Source organism: Peromyscus leucopus, unplaced genomic scaffold (genome assembly GCF_004664715.2).
Source record: "Peromyscus leucopus breed LL Stock unplaced genomic scaffold, UCI_PerLeu_2.1 scaffold_244, whole genome shotgun sequence".
Lineage (NCBI taxonomy): Eukaryota > Metazoa > Chordata > Mammalia > Rodentia > Cricetidae > Peromyscus > Peromyscus leucopus.
In genome coordinates, this window is record NW_023505117.1 from 293359 (window position 1) to 314809 (window position 21451).

Below are 21451 nucleotides of genomic sequence, written 5' to 3' on the forward strand. Positions count from 1 at the left end.
CAGCTTCCTGAGTGCTGGGATCAAAGGCGTGCACCACCATGCCCTGCTAAAAATATTCTTAAAGAGAGGAAATTCTTGAATAAAATGGCCACATCTTGTATCACTTATTCCAGACATGAAACCTTGCCAATATTTTGTTTGTTTATTTGAGACAGGATCTCTTATAGCCCAAGCTGGTCTTGAACTCATTGTGTAGCTGAAGATAACCTTAAACTTTTGATCCTCCTGACTCTACTTTCCAAGTGCTAAGACTATAGATGTGCACCATCTTGCTGGTTTACACAATAGTGGGGACTGAACCCAGGGCTTTGTTCATGCTGGACAAGCACACTATCCACTGAGCTACATCCCTAGTCACTGTTTGTATTGACTTGGTTTTATAGGTAAGTAGAAGAAATGATTATTGATTTTGTATCAATATAGAGCTAGAAAAATCATGTTATCGCATTAAGAAACTGCTTGTTTTGCAAAAGCAGCTACTGTATAATAGAGCACATTTTAGATTTCAAAGGTAAATTACTTACGTGTGAGACAGAATCTTCTGTAGCCCAGGCTCGATGCACTCAGTATGTGCCCATGGATGTCCTTGAACTTCTAGCCCCTCCTCCTTCCACCTCCAGAGTGCTGGGATGGCAGGTTTGGACCATCATGCCCAGTTTCTGTGGGGTTGGAGGTCAAACCCACAGCTCTCAGGCGTGCTAGGCAAGTGCTCTACAGACTGCTCCATCCCGAGCCCTTCAGTGCACAGTCTCTGGGGAGCATGGCTCTTGGCACTCAGAGTCACCACGTGCTTCTATCCATCATGACATTCAGCTTCAGGAGGAAGGACCACTCTGATGCCCATTGTGAGATTGCAGAAAGGGCCAATGTCAAACAGCGCCTTCTTGAGTAGCCTCCAGAACCATTCAGCTATAACTTAACAATGATCCCCTGGGTGCTATCATCTCCCAGCTCCTATCATTTCCAGTGTGGCTCATGGAGAAGACTGGGTTCATAGAAGTTAGACAGTTCACCCCCAAACACACAGCTCTAAAGCACAGACAGAACCCTGCATGGCTCTAGAGCCCAAGCCTTTCCTTCTAAGTGCCCCCATCTCCCGGCCTCACTAAGGCTGTATTACAGGATGGAGTGTGTACCCCAGTCAACAGATGGCAGGCACAGACACTGGGAGAAGGATTGAGTTAGCCCTCACCACTTTCAGACATTTCAACACTCCTTTTAAACACGAGCCTTTCTCGAGGGTGCCTCAGGTAGGACCCAAGTTTCCTCCGAAAGGCTGGGATGGCCCTGGCCAGAGTCCCTGCTGGCTTGTCGCTCTGGCTGGAGAGCAGTGCTGGTATCAGAGTGCCCACATAGAGTTTGAGCCCAGCCTGGATTACAGGAGACCTTGTCTCAAAAACCTGAAACAAGAAAGAAAAGAAGCTCTGTGACAATCCAGACATATATAATCAACTTCTGGCCAGGCACTGATGAACAAAAGGGTCCTTTGCTTTAGGAAGAACCTTCTAGAACTCAGTTCATTGGTGCTTTCAAATAGGATCCAGCCCTGAGGCAGGAGCCCAGGAGCTGAGGCAGGTTGGGTGACCTATATGGTCCATGCAGGGCACTAATGACTCTTAGAGGCCCTTCTGGTTCTGTTGGAGCAGAAAAGGGAACAGATGAATGAGGGAACCCATAGGAAAGATCTCCCTATTTCCCTGATGTTGGCTTTTAGGGAGTGGATAGTAGGGTGGAATCTGCTTCACCTTCCAGTATTATCTTTTTCTTTTCTCTCCTCCTCCTCCTCCTCCTCCTCCTCCTCCTCCTCCTCCTCCTCCTCCTCCTCCTCTTTTTCTTCATGCTAGAGAGGGAACCCAGGCTTTTGCACTACCAGGCAAATGCTCGACCACTGAGCACACCCCAGCTCATCTTTCTCAATCTGTACTGTTGGTTCCTTCTTTTCTCCACTCTTTACTTTCTGCACACACACCCAGACCTAGATTTATTTTTACAAAGACAAAACAATGTGTCCTTTCACTACTTTTTTGGACCTGACACAAAGTGTGTACCCTCAGTCTCCCAGTGTCCAATGTAATGCCTTCAAACCTTCATCCATCCAATAACTGCCTATTCAAAGTGGGGTCCCAAGGAGCAGGAAGCCCTTCTGAGGATGGTATGATTGGAACTCCAGCTCACAGGATCCCTGTCTGCACACCACCAGCCTCTGGCTGCTCAGCTTTTCCTCCACCAGGAAAGGATGACAGCTACTCAGTGACCAAAAACCCCGGAAAAGCCACCATCAGCTCCCGAGGATGCACATCTCCAAAGACACCCACAGGAAGGCTGGGTCTAGGGCATCATGCTTCATTCTCCAAATTTCCCTTCTTTTGCGTTCTAGTATGGATTCATCAACACCTGTCTGCAGTCTCTCGTGACAGAGAAATTCGGTGAAGAGATGTGGGAAAAACTGAGGTGAGTGCCTCAAAAGGAAGGTGAAGCTTCCACGTGGTCTGTCATTTCTTTTCTTTCTTTTTAAAGCATTCCAGTATTTTACTGACTTCTTGATGAGAGTTAGTTGATGGCTAACTGTGCTATTCTAATGCACAATGAGATGTAGTGACTTGGAGACCAACTACAGTGCCTTAAAACACTAACTAGACACAGAAAAGACTCCTTATCATGTGTATGTCCATGTGAGTATATGGGTGCATGTGTGTTTGCATGCATGTGGAGGCCAGAGATCCATCAGATGTCTTCCTCAATCTCTCTCCCTATCTTTTGGATATAGAGTATCTCACTGAACCTGGAGCTCACTGATTTGGATAGCCTAGTAGCTGACAAGTTCTAGGGATCTGCCTGCCTCTGTCTTCCCTCAACTCCGTGTTGGGGTTGTACCACCATGTACCACCATGCCCTGCTTTTATGTGGGTGTTAGGGTCCAAACTTAGGTCCTCATGCTTATGTGGAAAACACTTTCCTGACTGAGGCATCTTTCCAGACCCCCATATCCTCTTTATTCCTAAAATAAGTCTTAAAACAGGGTCTCCCGGTGTTAACAAGAATTCACATGATTCTAGCAGGTATTTCATGAATGAGCTTCCATTTGCATTCTCTGTGTCTCTCTTCTTTTCACGTCTCTGTCCGTTTTCACGTGTCTTTCTGTCTCTCTCCACCCTCCCTCTACTAATAGCAGCGATTCCACTTAGGGCCTTGGCCATGCTAGGTCCTTAGCGTTGCCCTACACCGTCTTTGTTGTTTGTGATCACTGATGAGGAAGCAAAGCATGTGGGAGGGCGGGGAGGGGTGGAGGAGAGAGGGAGAGACTAGGACTCGAACCCAGGGTCTTGAGTGTGCCAGGCAAGCAAGCTGCACTAAGTCATAGCCTCCCTCCTTATGTGTTCTTTAGATAATTCTTAGTTTTTCCCTTCCTGACTTCATCCAGCAGTTTTTTTTTTTTCTTAACTGTGCCATTTACATCTCCAAATAGTCCCTCATTTGATTTCTGTAATCTTCCTGGCCCACACCTTCCGGTGTTACAGATTGGGGTCCAAAGGGTCTCGGAAATCACCTAGTCCTCTAGACGAGAAATGAGAGCAAACGTATGGAAGGTGATTGGCTTCCTCGGTTAATCAATAACAGGTAAATTAAGACGATTAGGCACGGCTTTGTTTACGAAATCTCCAAAAATTTTACACGGTAATAGCCAATTCTGGTTAAGAAGCAGAAAAACGGGGACTTGCCCATTGGCATGGACTGCCAGTGCAGCCCCGTGAACCCAAAGTGACGAAGATGAGCGCATGCTTTGACGCCGGAAGCCAGCTTGTGGAAATATGTCCTTTGAAAAGTATATTATCTTGTCCTACATCACACATATGCACATGTGAGGAAAGATATGACATCGCCTTATATTTATATATAAAATAAATTAAAAATTAAGTTCTTCGGGTGTCAAAAACAAATCCACCAGCAAATGGAATGACAAAATTTGTACCATTGCATATGATGGTCGCAAAGTCTATGAGGTGAACTGTCAAGTTGTGTGATGCTATTAGGTTAAAAAGACCAAAGAAACAAACAAAATTAATATAACTACCAGATAAATCACGCAACCAAACAAAAATGTAAGAGAAAGTTCAAAACAAGTAATCATTGAATTTAGATTTTTTTCTCTCAATATCTATGAGCCAAATTTCCCATTTTCTATTTCTTAATTTTAATAGTTTTTTATTGTTTTTTATTTAAACAAACCTAAAATGTTCAATGAAAGTTTTCTGTCTACCTCTGGTTTCAAATAAAGTAGAACTGAGGAGGGAGTAAGTTACCTACAAGCATGGGCGAAACTGAGGTGGAGGCAGGCCAAGCCTGCACCCTGAGCTCTGTGGTTGCCTTCACTGGAGAGTTTGAAGGATATTCCAGACCCAAACCATAGCAATCATTTAGTCAAAATCTCTTCACTTTAAAACAAAACAGAAACCCTGAGTCTTGGAGAGGTCAAGTGACTTGGTTGGCACCAAACTGCAAGTCAGAGGCTGGGCCAGGACAAAAATATCAGTTTTGCCTTCTCCTGTGGGTGGAGGTGAGTACATGCGTTGTGGTCACCTATAGAAGCCAAGAAAAGGTTATTTGATCCCTGAAGTTGGGACCATAGGTGGCTGTGAGCTTTCCAATGCGGGTGTTGGAAACCAATCCTGGGTTCCCTCAAGGAGAAGCAGGGGTTCTTAACTGCTGAGCCACCTCTCCAGTCCCAGCATCTGCATTTAAGGCTCCTTTGGGGACCTTCCCTGGGGAGTACTGCCTGGGTGAGTGAGCCTTTGTTTGCAGCCTCCACGTCTTGGAGGATAAGTGGTGAGAACACAGGAGGGAACACCCTTCCTCCACGGAGGACCTACTTTGAGTCACACACCTTTTCATCAAAGCTAACATGAAGGCTGTAAAGCAGTTTGTTGCTTCTCTTCCCTAAGAAGGAAACCAAGTTCCAGAAAGGCCCTTCCTTATTGGAGGCTGTACAGTAAACAGGCCGACTAGTCCCACTAACTACAGAAAGCGAAGTTTGTGATGGCAAAGCGTCCTCTCCTAATCTGTGTCATGTCTCTGGGTGAGAGCAGAGGGCATCTCTGTGAATGTGCATTTACTGACCTCGTCGCTATGTCTGGTGCTGTGGGAACACCACGGGGCTAGTGAATCCAATAGATCAGTCACCCAGTCGATTTCGCCATCTGCATAGACCTTACCTTATAGATCTGGAATTCGGGAAGCAAGATGTCCTAGGTCCACGTCCATGGGATACTGAGAACCATTGTCCCAATACAGAATGGACAGCCATCAGTGTTGGACTAGATGCAGAAGAGCAGAGGGTAACTAGTTGATTGGCAGCTTGAATTGTATTAATGTAAAATGCATTAGGGCATGACTGAGGCACACTCCTGGGTGTATCTGTGAGGTGAGTTCCAGAGAGGATTAACCAATAGAAAACACACAGTGAATATGGTGGTACTGTTCCCTGGGCTAGAGGCAATGAACAAATCAAAAGGGGGAGAGGGACACGTGGCCTGCACATCTCCATCTCCCTCTGCGTCCTGATTCACCAAATGTGAGTGAGCTCCTACTGCCGTGCCTTCCTGCTAGGGTGAACTGTCGTCTTTTAAACTATGATCAAGATAAGTACATCTTGCTGGGCATCTGGCCACAGCAATGAGAAAGATGACCAAAACAGAGCACAAGTGTGCAGGGGGATAAGAAAACACCACCAGGAGCAGAGACCTAGCAAGATAATGTTTGGGTTTGTGTCACCAGGTTTTAGCTTGAGTGTTTGCTTAATCTAGAAGATTGAGGATGTGTTCACACGGTCAGCGCTAATTAGACGCTAAAGCCAAGAGTAAGGTCTACCAATAGAGCACGCTAGCTATGAAACTAGATTCATTTAGGGAATACTATTAAAAAGAACTCCATAGTACAGACAATGTCAGCTTATAAACATAAATTGAAACAAAGCCAAGATTATTTGCTGTGCCAAAGGATCTACTTTGGGCTATGTTTCAAACAACAAATTCCCTAGTGCTTTTAAAGCAGAATTTTTGCTGAAAGGGGGAAAAAAAGCCATCAATTCCCATACAAAACTTAGAAGAAATGATTAGGCAAAGTGAACTATGTCTGCAGACGTTATGACATAGATTTTATTTTATATGAAATAATCAGAAACAGATGTGTGTCCTCCTCCACTCGCCTTGCTGATTTTGTTTTCCTATAGTCTAGATTTATAGGTTTCTAATTCTGAGCCCCCTTTTGTAACCTCCTGGCTTCAACATCAACAGTGGAGGCAACTAATGGCTGGGAAGAGTAGGGCCTTTGGGATGAGCTTCGCCTCCACACTGCACAGTCTGCTCACTGGCTGATTGGGTGGGGCCACTTTCCTCACTAGGCAGGTGTGCTTATTCAACTGCTTTTTTTTGTTTGTTTTGTTTTTGTTTTTCGAAACAGGGTTTCTCTGTGTAGCTTTGTGCCTTTCCTGGGACTCACTCTGTAGCCCATGCTGACCTTGAACTCACAAAGATCCTCCTGCCTCTGCCTCCCAAGTGCTGGGATTAAAGGCATGTGCCACCAATTGCCCAGCTTGCTTTTTCAGCTCCTAGCACGTGCTGGGCAGAGCTACTGCATTGGGAGGGTAGTGATGAGAAGACACAGGGCTGTGTCAGGGAAGGGATTCTAGTGTGAGGATCAGAAAGCAAACAAGTACATAAGTGAAAACTTTTCAGATTGCTCAAAGAGCTGTGCAAACGTAGAGCATTTGAAAGAGACTGATGAAAGACACATGTCTCCACGTGGGGGTTAGAAACAGTCTCTAGTAGAGCAACCTATGATCTGGAAGGAGGGAGCCAGCCTGGGTCAGGGAAGTGTGTGTACTCCAGAAGCGGAAACAGCAAGTGTCAAAAGTCTGGGCGAGCTGAACTTGATGGAAAACAACCAGTGTGACTGGAGTATCACACAATGTGCTGTCTGTAGAAGGTAAAGGAGAGAAGGTTTGAGGAGCAGAGCATCTACATGGGTAGAAGACAGAAAGGCACTGACACTTCTTTCTAGTGAGCATGGGTTACTCACCCCCTGAGCCTCTTTACACCCACTCACAAGTAAAGAGGACAGATGGCCCTTGTTGTGGGTCTCCACCAGAGAAGACTGCTGCAACATGGCTTTAACCAATAGAAAGTCTTTATTAGCTGGCCAAGGACTACAATGGGTGTTCAGAATCCCAGTGTAGCACCAAGCCTTTCTCAGGGTGAGTTTTTAAGCACCAAAACCCATGTTCTGGGTTGACATACTTCGGTTAACAAAAACAGTTAGCCAGAACCAGAACTATAGAAACCAAAGCAAGGTTAGTTAATTTAGAGACCTTCCCATAACTGTGGACTTTGAAGGATTAGGTCTTCGTTTTAGTTTTGACAGGTGATGCTGTCTACATGCTGAGTTTTACGGCCTGAATGGTACTTCCATCATGGAGTCAGTTGTGCTAAGGTCTGAGGCCCTGGTACAGCCCTTTCCTCATCCAACTTAGGAACACCTAGGAGCATAATCAAGTGAGGCGGTTAACATCTCTTGGCACTTTAAGATCTTGCTTGCAAGGATCAGCCATCTATTTTATGAGCTATAGTTAAAGAGGTCGGTTCAGACATCCAGGGGATCCTAGGGGCTAAGAAAATAGAAGACAGTGGGCTCTCTGAACACATGTTCCTGCCTCTCTCTGCATGCCTCTTACTTTTCTTTCTTCAAACTTTTCTATGTTTCTCTTTAGACCCAGTGATTCTCAATCTTCCTAATACTGCAACCCTTTAATGTGGTTCCTCATGTTGTGGTACCCCAACTATAAAATTATTTTTATTGCTACTTCATAACTCTAACTTTGCCACTGTTATGAGTCATAATGTAAATACCCGATATGCAGGATATCTGACATGTGATGTGAAAGGGTTATTCAATGCCTCCCAAGGGGTCACAACCCACAGGCTGAGAACCATGCTTTAGACTCAAGAGGTCACCATCATCTGACTGCTCAGTCTTCCATATATCCTTGTTCCTGATGGCTGAGACAGAGGTTTAATGGGTCTGACTTGGTTAGGAGTCATGCATGTCTACTAGACAGACTTGTCAAGGCAGGGCTTAAGAGATGTGATAGCACAGCCTCAGTGACTGGCAGATGCTTCCTACAATAGAGACAAATGCACAGAGATGGTGATGTGTTGGCTTTAAGTTATTAGAATGGAAGATGGTGATCAAATGAAACAGCAGGTGGACAGATGGCTTTGAGCTCAAAACCATCAGGTTTAGGAAAGGAGTGTGAAATGGGACTACAAGGACTTTTCTGTATCTGAGGCTCTTAAGCAGGAGCTCATGGATATACTAAGAGAGAGCTTTGGAGCTCTCTGAAGTCATCTGTCAAGTATTCATGTACACAGGTATCTACGTATTTCTGGGGGGGGTATATAGTATTCATCAGAATCCCCAAGAGCTCTGAGACTTAAATGTTCCATAATCCCTGCCTGTGCATCCTAGGGCTTGCGCTGCTAAATAGGAAGAATGCCAAGCATCCCAGCATTTACGCAGCATCCTTTCAAACATAGATGTCCCAAACCTATTGCCAAACAAATACACAGATCTCACCTCAAGAAGCAATTAAGAAGTAGCTTATTCTGAAGTCAAATATGAGTGATTACCATTCAGGTTGCCCTGAATACTATAACCTAGTATAGTAACAGATTCATCAGGTTTTAAGTTACAGAACAAAAGAAAGTCGTAAGTCAAGACAGTTTCAAATACACTGGTAGAAACATCAGGTAGGCAGGTTAGAGCAAAGTGGAGAAGTTCTTTTTACAGAGATGCTGTGTTCTGCAGGGAAATGCATGTAATAATTTCATCTTATTGTGAAACAAGCCTTGTGTTAGGCCTGCCCAACTGTAGGCCAAGCAAGTGTTCTGAGCACATTTAAACTAGGCTTGGCTAATCTGTAATAATCTGTAGGTTGGGTACATCGAATGTATTAGGGGATTTAATGATATCTTTCCATTTACAGGGGGTTTATTGGGATTTTCCCCATCAAAAATCAAGAAATGCCCTGTCTTAATTCAGCTTTAACAATTACCCTGACACAGCCTCGAGTCACCTGAGAAGAGAGACACAATTGGGGGACTGCCTAAATCATACCGGCTTGTGGGCATGCCAGTGGTAAAATTTTTTTGGCTGTTAATTGATGTAAGAGATCCAGCCCACTGATGGCAGCATCATTCCCTGCACAGGCTATAGGAGAAAGTGAGCTTAGCCTGACTGAGCCTGTGAGTGAGCCAACATTGCATTTCCTTGGTGGCTCTTGCCTCCAATTTTCTGCTTGAATTGCTGCCCTGACTCAGTGATGGAATGTGACCTGTAAACTGAGAAAAGCCCCGTCTTCTTCTAAATTGCTCTTGGTTACGGTGTTTGTTACAGCCTCAGAATGAAACTAGAGTGAACAAGTGTGCACGAATGTGTGCATACACACACACACCACACACACACACACACACACACACCCCATCTGAGCCATAGACAGCAAATGGCTCCCATTCCTCCCCCTTTTGAAGGGTCTTCATCCCATCAACTCTCCCCTTCCCTTTTTGACCGGAGCCCCCTTCTCCACAGTCCTCTAGTTTTCTCTGAATGAAGTCCAGGGAAAGAGAGCTGCATGAAGCCGCTGCTCTCTCTGGACTTTGATCTGGGAGTGGGGTTTCCTTCCTCCTTCCTGGCTAAGAATGTATTTGTGCCTCATCCAGCTGCCTCAAGCCACAGGCCAAAGAAGGGTTTGACATCAATGCGGCCAGAGCATTTCAGCTGGGGAACTCAGCTTCCAAAAACATCAGATCAAAACAGCTGAGGGTGGGAAAATCTAAAAGTGTAGTTCATTTTATAATACTGTATGTAAGGTTGAATTTTTATACATAACAAGAACCATCAAAAGTAAGGCTTGAGAGATAGTTTTGTTTAATAAGACTATATTGGGGGTGAATTTACAAAAGACAAAACAGGCATTTTTGAGTCTAAAGCTCCTTGACTAGACACCTTCCTGTATGCCTACACAGGAAGCACTTTACCTTCTGAGCTGTCTCTACTTTTCTTTTAAGGCTCATAGATACTGGACAAGTGGCGTCTACTCAAGGTCAGTCACAAAACCACACAATGACCTTCAAAGTGTCTCAATAGAATTGCCCAGGTCCACACTTGACTTTGCCCTCATTTTTTTCTGTTTCCATTAATCACTGGGCAGGGTTGCTCACGAAGGTGCAGATATTCATATTATTGATATCTTCACCATTCTATTTGAAAACTACATCTATCTATCCATCAGCTCAAAGAACACGGCAGTCTGGAGGATTTCCCAGACCGCCACCATTCCTGGAGCACGTCCGTTTCATCCCGGGCAGCAGTTTGTTCCTTGAAGTGACATGCTAGCTTTGTACTCTCTCCCTCTCTCCTCCCCTCATCTTTTAGTAGTTATATGAGAATGTTGTGCAATGTGATTTCATCATGCTCACTCCCTCCCCCATCTCCTCTCAGTTCCACTCCCTCCTTCTTTACCAGGACTTTGTGTTGTCTTAAAAAAAAAGCCATCAAGTCCAGTTTGCACTGCCTATGTATACTCTGATCTGTGTCCTTCCACTAAAGCGGGCTAGACCCTCCACGGCCACCCCTTTAGACTGAGCTAACTCTTCTGCTCTTGGCAGCAGCTGCACTGGCTCCTGAGCCGGGGTAGACTCCTCGTCACCTCCCCTCTCCATGCTGGGATTTTGTCTGACTTGAGCTTTCTCATACTATCACAATTGATGTTAAGTTCCTACTTACATCTGCCCTGGTGAGTCCAGAAAACCCTTTTGCTGTAACCATCCACCACCGCTAGCTCCCTTGATCTTTCTGTCTCTTCTTCCACAATGATCCTTGAGCCTTGGAAGGAGGGTGTTATATAAATGTTCCATTTAGAGCAGAGAATTCAGCTATCTTTTAGTCTCTGTACCTTGATCAGTTGTAGGTCTCTTATATTAGTCATCTACTGCAAATGAAAGCTTCTCAGAAAAGGGTTGGAAGATACATTAATCTGTGGACATAACAATAAGTGAGTAGAAGTCAGTTTAATACCTTGTCCATTTAGTAGAATAGTAGTAGGTTCTTCCCTAAGGTCCACAATTTGTCTAGCTATGGGCTCCTGTTTTGGTAATAGTACCAGACATGGGTTTCTTCTTTGGAGCCGTTCTTAAATCCAAGCAGAGAATGGTTGGTTCCTCCCATGATGTTCTTGCCACTATTATAGTAGTGGGTGTATCTTGCTAGGTCAATCATTATTTTAGCTCACAGGGCTCATAGCTGGGTAGAACTGATGATTAGTTTCTTCTCTGATAGCATGCCTAGCACCAGCAGAGATGAAGCTTCCAGGTGTGTACCAGCTTGATTTTGCCATGTTCTATGACTCAAGCATGCAGTTTCTTCAGCAATAGAGTTTTGCCACCAAGTTCTGGAGCATTGGCAGTAACCTATAATGTTTCTGGGTCAATAGGACCTTGTTGGTAAAGAACTGCGGTAGCACATATTCTTAGAAGTTCTTATTAATAAAAACAGACCTGGAGCCATGTACTGGGGTCAACACTGGAAGATCAGAGAAGCAGAACAAGCCACAGCTTCCTCACCTTGCCAATTCCTCAGCTGATCCTGTTTTCTCAGACTGGAAGCCTCTGAGTTCTCATCCAAATGGATCTCAGCTGAACTGCTGCTCAAAAGCCTAAAAACTTAGCCAGCGCTAGTTCCTGGTCCTCACACCTATATACCTTTCTGCTTTCTGCCATCACTTCTGGGATTAAAGGTGTGAGTCACCATGCCTGGGTGTTTCCAGTGTGGCCTTGAACTCACAGAGATCCAGGCAGATCTCTGCCTCTGGAGTGCTAGGATTAAAGGCATGTGTGCCTTTATTTTCTGGCCTCTATATCTAGTGGCTGTTCTGTTCTCTGACCCATATAAGTTTATTAGGGTATACAATATTTTGGGGAACACAATACCACCACAAACTGCAAAACAGATAACCCATTCCTGGCACTGGGGTTTTTATTTAGGCCTGCAGGGTAGAGTACAGTAGCTTCATTTAAACATTTTTTTAATGTATGTATGTATGTATTTGAGAATCTCCTATGATAATAGGTTTCCTTGTGACTCTTTCAAATTTCTTTGGTTGTTATCCCTTCTTGTATTTTTCTCTATCCCAAATTCCCATGCCCTACCCTGGTTTAACCCTTCCTGTTCAATGGAATTCCTCTTTAAACCTTATACCACTTCATTCTATCTCCCCTCTCTTGAAAGCCCCCATCCCCATGTCTTGTTATTAATTTCCTGTTCTAAATGGAATGCACATATCTGGAGATTCAAAGCTAACATCAACAAATGCAACATTCAACATTTGTCTTTCTGGTCTGGGTTGCCTCACTCTGGATGACTATTCCAGCTCCATCCATTCACTTGTAAACTTCATAATTGCATTTTTCTTAACAGTAGAATAACACTCCATTTTCATTATTCATTCATCAGTTGATGAACATCTAGAGTGTTTCCATTTCAGGGTTTTTGTGACTAGGGTAATATAGATGAGCAGGTATTCTATAGAAAGATATAGAGTCCTTTAGGCATATGCCCAAGAGTGATATGACCAGATCATGTGGTAGATATATTTCTAGCTTTCTGAAGAATCTTCACACCAACTTCTACTGCTAACTAACCAGCTACTTGGAAATTTTGTCCTACCCCAGTCATAATGGATAAGATTTTTAAAAAGAAGAAGAATATAAATGCTGGAGTGGATTTGGAGGAAAGTAACACTTATTTCTTTTGTTTTTATATCTGCCAAATAGCTAAGTCCAAGTGATATAATTCATTCACCTCTCAATGGTTCTCTCAAGCGGAAATGATGTTCTAGTGGAAAACTGGCTAACTGGGCTCCTAAGGTCATGGCATCAGTGCCTGTCCTGAAAGTGACCGTCACTGTGGCATCAGTGCCCTCAGAACAGCTGTAGACACACTTCATTGCTGTAAGGGGCTCTTGAAAGAATGGCTTCCCTTTGCTTAAATCCATGCCATTTCCTTGGCCCTAGACTTGCCTTGAAGAGCTTCTCATTTCTCCTGTGACATTTATGACTCACCCTGGACTCTAACAAACTGTGACATCACTTGAATAATGTAAGGGCTACCATTTGTTGCCTCTCTCTTTTCTGGATTGAATCTAGAAAGCATTGGGGAGCAGCAATTTCTCAACTTTGAGGAACAAGAGGCAAGTGGTTAAAAGATAAGACTCAAGAGCCTGCGTGCATTTTTCCCCTCCTCAAATTATTCTGATCCAGACAGCCAGCCCTGGCTGCATAGATAGTTTGGATAACACTAGGTATTATTCACTAATGAGGAACCCTAGATGTTCTAAGGTAGTATCAATTAAGTCAATGGACTTTAACTGTGGAGGTGAGCCCCCCCTCTGTGTGTTGTTGTGTGTGTGTGTGTGTGTGTGTGTGTGTGTGTGTGTGTAGACGGACCTTTGCATGTGTGAAGGTGAGCCCTCAGTGTATAGAGGTGAGCCCTGTATGTGTGGAGATGAGCCCTGCATGTGTGGAGGTGAGCCCTGCATGACTGACATTCATGTTACATGAGTATCCTCTTTCTGCCTCTCATCACTTGCTCTCTAAAGTCCTGGTCTCCCTGAGGGGCGGGGTGGGGGCGGGGTGGGCTCCTGCTGTTGTCTTTCCCTTCTTAGCAGAAGTTCATCCATCTCGCTTAAAATGTCAATTTGTTTATTAAAAAAAAACAAAAAACAAAACAAAACAAAAAAACAAAACAAACAAACAAACAAAAAAAACTATTGGCCAGCATACTGTTTCCCGAAGGCAGTTTGAAAGATTTGTGTTCCAGTGTGCAGTGGCCATAGTGACTGCTGCATGCAGAGTTAGAGACCCAGAACAGGGCTGCAGGTCCTAGCAGTCAGCAAGTCTGCCACCCCAGCCACATGCAGCATGTACATAAATCCAGAAAAACATTCAATGCTACAGTATTATCAGTTCAGCCTGCAGGAAAGAAGAGTCTGTGTGACCTGGACGGTGAACTGGAGGTGAGATGGGGACAGCCTCAGCCACACAGATCACACTCCAAGGGCCCAGGATTCACATCACCTCCCTTAGTGCCTTCATCCGAGATTATGGCAATGCATCATCTCAATTAGGTTCTTGCCTATTATTTTCTGGTTCAAAAGGGCACCCTGTGGCATGAGTAGAGAGGCCACTCCAACACAGTGGAGAATACCCCATTTGGGGTGGCAGTGGTGAGGGTTTGTGGCACTCCACGTCTGCCCCAGCCTCCTCATCTGTTATAGCCACATGTGATAATTCTCAGAAACCATTGGACCAAAACCAGGAATCCTATAGGCAGAAGAAAATCCAGAGACTCAGCTGCAGGCACAAGTACCCCTTGTCTGTTTGAGGATCCTCAAAATGTGTGTGCCAGGTCCAGCAGCATTTTCTGGGATTCAGAAATAAGGGACAAATAGCGGTAGCCACCGTCAAGGAGTCCAGCATGGGATAGTGGTGGGTAGACTAATCATCTTTAGCTAAGTTGAAGATGCAGAGTCTATTCAGGCTCAAGCTGGGGTCTAGAGGATGGTCTCAGCAGGAGTCCACACCCACACAGTCACATTGTTCAAGACCCTGAATGCAGACCTTGCTGTACCATACATTGCTGCATCAGCGATTGTCCTGGGACTGAGCTCCAGAGGACCAGTGCTCAACCACCCTTGATGCATCTTCCAGGGCTTCTGCAGAAGTGCAAGATGCCTTCATGACCTACACCGTGTATGATGACGTCATCACCATTAAGCTCATCCAAGAAGCCTGCAAGGTTCTGGGTAAGTCCAAAAAGGCTTGCTTGGGTTTCTTAAGACTGTTATAAAAAACAGAACACCACGGTTGCTTCTCCTCACGTACAGTTGTTCTGCTATGAAGTCGTTGCCGACAATGAAGTAGTAAATACTGGCTTTTGGCTCCTAGGGGAAACACAGGCCTCAGTTTCTGAGTCTTTAGTCACAATTTCTGATGAGCAATCAATGTATAATGTTATTTATGTTGGCTTCTGTTTAAACACACACACACACACACACACACACACACACACACACACACACACACACATGATTCATTGACATTGGTTCGGCCATTAAGGGTGTATAATATTTTTGCTAAGGGACCAAGTTCAGTTCCTGCACCCACACTGGGACTTACAATCCCAGCTCTGGGTTCCAATGCCAATGTGCACATTGGGGTCACGACTCTGGCTCTGGAGGGTCTAACACCCTCTTTTGGTCTCCTATTGCAATGAGCTCACATGCATATAGTCACACAGGGATACTCATATACTCATAATTAAAATAAAATAAAATATTTAAAGAAACCCACTAAACTCACAACCAATTTCATTATAACATTGTGTCTGAAAAGAGCTAATAAAACGCTTTCTTGTGCTCAGGGACATTAGAGAGCTCGTTGACAGTACACTTGAGCATTTTAAACAAGAGGATCACCAACAAAACCAGAAAAAATGTGAACCTGGACTATCGTGAGGTTATGTGTTCAAGAGATCTGAAACATGCACATGACACCACCTTGTTCATCTTACCTAGGAACTTGGAAAAGGAAAAGTTTCTCTGCCTTGCACACCCCAACTTCAGAGGAACACTGCTTCCTAGCTCGCTTCTCATGATTTGCTCAGGCTGCTTTCTTATACAACCCCGGATCCTCTGCCCAGGGGTGACACCATCTACAGTGGGCTGGGCCCTCCCTCATCAGCCATCAATCAAGAAAATGCCCCCACAGACACACCCACAGGCTGATCTGAGAGGGGCAACTCCTCAACTGAGGTCTTCCTTTCCAGTGACTCTAGCATGTGTCAAGCTGACGAAAACCTAACCAGGATAGGATGTTACAAAATTTCCATCCCTCTTCTCAGGTCTTGCACTGACCTTGACAGCTCTAGGCTGAGTTTAGGGCCTCCCTCTTTTAGCAGGTAGTTAAAAATAGCAAATAATGGGGACCAACTGCATCGCATCATAAACTGAGTGGTTTAAAAAAAATAGCAATTTGTTCTGTCATTGTACAGGGGTGACAGGTTGGAAACCAAGTTGCTGGCAGTACAGTGCTGTCTCTGGGGACACTAGGGGAACAGACCCTCCTCTTTCCACTTCTGGTGGCCGCAGGAGTTTGGGCCTGTGACAATATAACCCCAGTCAGACAGCTACTTCTTCTCTATGTCTTAACCTCTCCTTCTCATAAGGACACCACCAATCAGATTAGATTTAGGATCACTCCTAAATGACTCTTCTTTATGACCTTGAGTACATCTGCCACAACTCATTTTCCAAATAAGGTTAACATCTGTGGGTTCCTTGTAGATGTGAATTTGCAGGGTACTGTTTAACCCAGATGTCCTGTTGATCCTTCCAATACGGGCAGCCCTAGATTTCCCACTTGGATTTTAGTTTTATCATCCGCATGATCAACATGTTTGACCTTGATGTTGGGATTTGTCAGGTGGTGTGACACCTTTGAAAAGTGATCCATCCCTACCACCACTGGACGTCGTCTAGAAGCAACATTGAGAACCCATTGTGTCAACTCCATCTGTGTTTATCTGGGAGTTATCAGAGCTCTGTGTACTATGCCAGTGGCCCTCCTCTGCTCCATACTCTGCCTGGATCATTTTGCCCATCTGCTTGAATGTGGCAGGATCACAACTGGAGGAGCTCATGTGGATGGTCCTGCCTACACGGCACATGCCTCACAGGATGATTTCTCCTATGGACACACATCAGCAAGGGACTTTTTATTCTAATTACCTGTGTGCTCCACCCCCACTCTGGGAGGGAGAGTACAGGACAAAAGAAAGTGTTAGCTTTGCCTCTAATTTAAAGGTGTAAGGCAAGCCAGAAGGTGGTGGTCCACGCCTTCCATCCCGAGGCCAGCCTGGTCTACAGAGTGAGTTTCAGGACAGTCAGAGCTACACAGGGAAACTCTGTCTGGAAAAAGGAAAAAAGTAAAGATGTAAGACAGGTTAATTAAACAGCCACAATTTTCTAGTTGGTCATAGAAAAAGAGCACCATCTACTCTCTGGTTTTGTTTCAAGGTATGAGATAGTGCCTGTAAAATTTCCAGTGTGGCATCCAGCACAGAATGACTCAAAAAGAACCCATTCTTTCCTCTGTCCATCCACCCTTTCCTCACACTGTGGGTCCCTGAGGATGTGAGACAGCATTTAGGGCCATCTATGGGCAGAAACATCAGCATCTGTGCCCAGTACCCTGCCACTCAGCACAGAATTGTCACAAGTGTCTGGTTATATAGATCCTGCCACTCAGAGCCTTCAGACTGGTTCCTGTGTAGCTTGACCAAACAGCAGGGCCTGTGGTTTGGGGCCAGTTTCATTGAGCCTTTGGGTGCCCAAAGAAGAAACTAGAATCTTAAGGACTTAAGTGTACGACAGTTTCCTCTGTTGAGAATTCTCTGTTTAGTTCTATAGCCCATTTCTTAAATTGGACTGTTGGTCGTTTTGATGTCTAATTTCTTGAGTTCCTTATATATTCTAGATATCAGTTCTTTGTCAGGTGTGGGGTTGGTGAAGATCTTTTCCCATTCTGTAGGCTGTCGCTTTGCCTTATTGACCGTATCCTTCTCTACCTCTTTTGAATCTTAAAAAAAAAAAAAAAAACAAACAAAAAAAAACAACTTTGATTACAAGGGTTGAGGCAGAAAGAATGTGAGGGCCAGAAGTAAAGAGAAGGACTAAGAAAGAGTGGTCTGGACAGTCATTGCCCTTGTGACCTCACAGCAGTTATATTACCTGCACTGAATTTCCACAAGACTGGGCCTGTCACTGGCCAAGCCTGAGTCAGGGAGGGACTCAGGGGAACCCATACCTCACCTTGTACAACTATTGGCTACTGAGAGATTCTGATGGAGAGGTCACAGGGGGAGCCCACTAGGGTGGTTTAAAACCCACAGGAGGCCTTTGTGAAACTCAGCAGCTCACAAGACAAAACACAAAAACACAGGACTATAAGAAAGGGATTGAGGAGGGCAGTTGATGAGGGCGGAGGGAGATAAGTGGTGGAGGTGAGGATAGCCAAATTGATGCATATTCACGGGTAAATTTGTCAAAGAAAAACACTGAGACAATTATTTAAAAAAAATTCTTTCCCTTAAAACACAGAGTATATGAAAAGGCTTCAAACAGACTTTGAATAAATATGGAATGAACCTTAAAGATAAACCGGGCTGACAGCTTTAGCTCAGCACCTAGAACTGATAGAAGGCTCTTTCCTTGACTTGCACGTGGCAGTTTGATTGGCATCTCTTCTCGTGTTCAAGAGCATCTCCTGGGCACAGCTCCTGCTGGGGATCTGCATCAGCGAGAGGTTGAAATCCTCTGTCAAGCCAGGAGAGGGAAGGAAGGGTGTGTGTGAGGCAGAGTTCCCTCCTGCTTCCGTCCTCTGTGTCCCCTCCACTGGTTCATCAGACTGTCTGGTCTGTGCTGGTCACAGAGACATACAGGAGCCAGAGGTGTGGTGCCCAGAGCTGGGAGGAATCTAGACAAACCCTGGCCACTTGCTCTCTGCATCTCCTGCTAGGACGAGACAAGGTTGGGCTAAGACTGGAGCTATCACATGGGAGTGGAATGAGGGAACGGTCCTTCCTTCAGCTTCCCGAACTCAGACTTCGAGCAGACGTACTCTCAGAACCCTCCCAAAGCCACTGGTGTTCCCTTCCTTTCATAGCTCCAGGCCTCTGCAGACTACCAGCAATCACAGCCAGTTGCAGGGCAGGTTTATGGGTACACCTTGTCAGTGCAGGTGGCAGCAGCCTTTCTCCATGGAGTCTTGGTTCAGGGCAGGCACTCTTTTCAGTGAGGATGGGATGCTGGGAACCTGACCTTTGGCCTCCATTCTGCTACCCATGGCACCTTACTTGACACACAACAGTACTCCCGCTCCTCTCAGCCACCTTTGACACACCTGCTAAGGGGAGTTTCTAGATTTTGTCACTGTGTTGTTTGTTTATTTTAAGGGGGGGGGGTAATGGTCTCACACCATAGCACAGGCTGGCCTTGAACTCATGGTGATCCTCTTGGCTTAGCCTCTGACGTAGTAAGACTTTAGGCATTAGCCACCCTGTCCAGCTTAGACATTGCTTCCTTAAGGGGTCTGGAAATAAGAGAGAGGGGAACCCCCTAAAACACAGGAAAATGTCATAATGATGTCTAATATCTTCTGCATTAATCTAAAAAACATGAAAGAAAAACTTTAAATGCATGATTGTGCTATGAAATGATATAGCAGGAATCTCAGATGGTCTTTTTTTTTTTTTTTTTTTGGTTTTTCGAGACAGGGTTTCTCTGTGTAGCTTTGCGCCTTTCCTGGAACTCACTTGGTAGCCCAGGCTGGCCTCGAACTCACAGAGATCCGCCTGGCTCTGCCTCCCGAGTGCTGGATTAAAGGCGTGCGCCACCACCGCCCGGCTTCAGATGGTCTTATTAATAAAAACAAACCTGGTGCCAGATATTGGGGTGGATGCTGGAAGATCAGAGAAGCAGAACAAGCTACAGTTTCCTCACCTTGCCAATTCCTCAGCTGATCCTGTTTCCTCAGACTGGAAGCCTCTGTGTCCTCATTCCAATGGGTCTCAGCTGAACTGCTGCTCAAAAGCCTAAAAGCTTAACCAGACTAGTTCCTGGTCCTTACGCCTTATGTACCTTTTTGCTTTCTCCCATCACTTCCTGGGATTAAAGGCTCACTTCCTGGGATTAAAGGCGTGAATCACCATGCCTAGCTGTTCCCAGTGTGGCTTTAAACTCACAGAGATCCGGATGGCTCTTGGCCTCCAGAAGGCTAGGATTAAAGGTGTGTGTGCCACCATTTTCTGGCCTCTATGTCTGTCTAGTGGCTGTTCTGTCTCTGACCCCAGATAAGTTTATTAGGGTGCACAATATTTTGGGGAACATAATATCACCATAAAGTATCCTTTCCCAAGTCATATGGTCACATTCTTGTTTTTTTGGGGTAGTTAGTTATCCATTTTTAAAATTTAAATATTTAAGTTTTTTTTTTTTTTTTTTTTTTTTTTTTTTTTTTTTTTTTTTTTCGAGACAGGGTTTCTCTTGTGTAGCTTTGCGCCTTTCCTGGGACTCACTTGGTAGCCCAGGCTGGCCTCGAACTCACAGAGATCCACCTGGCTCTGCCTCCGAGTGCTGGGATTAAAGGCGTGCGCCACCACCGCCCGGCCATATTTAAGTTTTTAAGGTTTCCTCATTTCCACTCCATGCCCTCTCCAGCCGTTTCTGTATCCCTCCCATTCTCTCTCAGACTCACGGCCTCTTCTCCTTTACTTATTACATACACCCTATTGAGTCCATTTGGTGTTGCTCAGGCAAACATATTTAGGGCTCACCACTTGGGATTGGATAGCCTATCAGTGGGTTTGTCCCTGGAGAAAACTGATCTGCCCTCCTTAGTAGTCATGGATTGCCTGTCAATCTTCATCTAGGAGCGGGGGCCTTGTGAAATTTCCCCCATCCACCTTAGCTTGTCAACTGGTGTTGTCATTACACAGATGTTGTGGAGATTTCCTGGGTCCAGCTTCCCTGTCATACTTAGAAGGCACTGCCTCAAAGCAGATGATGTTCTCTGGCTACTAGAATCTTCTGCAATGTTTCCTGAGCCTTAGGTATAGGGATTATATGATGCATCAACTGGGTTGGGCAGCCCATCATGCGAAGCTCCCCGTGCCCAGACAAAGTCCCAATGCTACCCTTCTAAGAAGGACAGTTCTGCAGCTCTGAGATTCCAGATGGAGGCCAGTTGTCGTCCCCCCCTCCAACATGGGCAAATTCAGCCCTTTCCAAATGCTCCCTCTTCTCTAAGTAGTCCTGTTCTCTCCAGAAAAGACACAGGATGATGCTAGGTGAGAAGTGTGCGGTGAGACGTGACTATTGCCTGAAAAGCTGGAGTCTGACAGAGCTTCAACTATTAAAGGACAGAAAAGGCTGGGGTTGTATGCTGAAGTCAAGTTATCTTGTTAGGCTTATTTTGGGAGTCTTGGCAAGGAGGAAACAGCCTTCACTTGGTTTTTCCATTCTCTGCTAAAGGGGAACATTCTGGAGCCTGATGGTTGATTCAGTTCTGCCCGATCGTCTGTCTGACTTTAGTGAGAGTTTCCTTGAGAGCTGATTTTTCTACTCAGGAAAGAACAACACCTCTGGAGGTGGTGGGGAATATTCATGAAATCACAAAGCCACTGTAAGCCATGAAGCAGTCAGTGTGCAAAATGCTTAGTGACCTCAGCAAATGTGACTGAGTGTTGAACTTCAAAAGAAAGGCAGGGTCCATCACTGACATCTCTT

General features: G+C 45.0%; 1 protein-coding gene across 1 annotated transcript in view; it reads left to right on the forward strand.

The window, feature by feature from the left end:
* Window positions 1–21451, forward strand: part of LOC114693872 (guanylate cyclase soluble subunit beta-2-like) — a 92305-nt gene that overhangs the window by 14639 nt on the left and 56215 nt on the right. Inside the window, 2 exon segments of the mRNA XM_028870430.1 lie at window positions 2378–2451; window positions 14817–14911. Coding sequence (XP_028726263.1) covers window positions 2378–2451; window positions 14817–14911 — 169 coding nt within the window.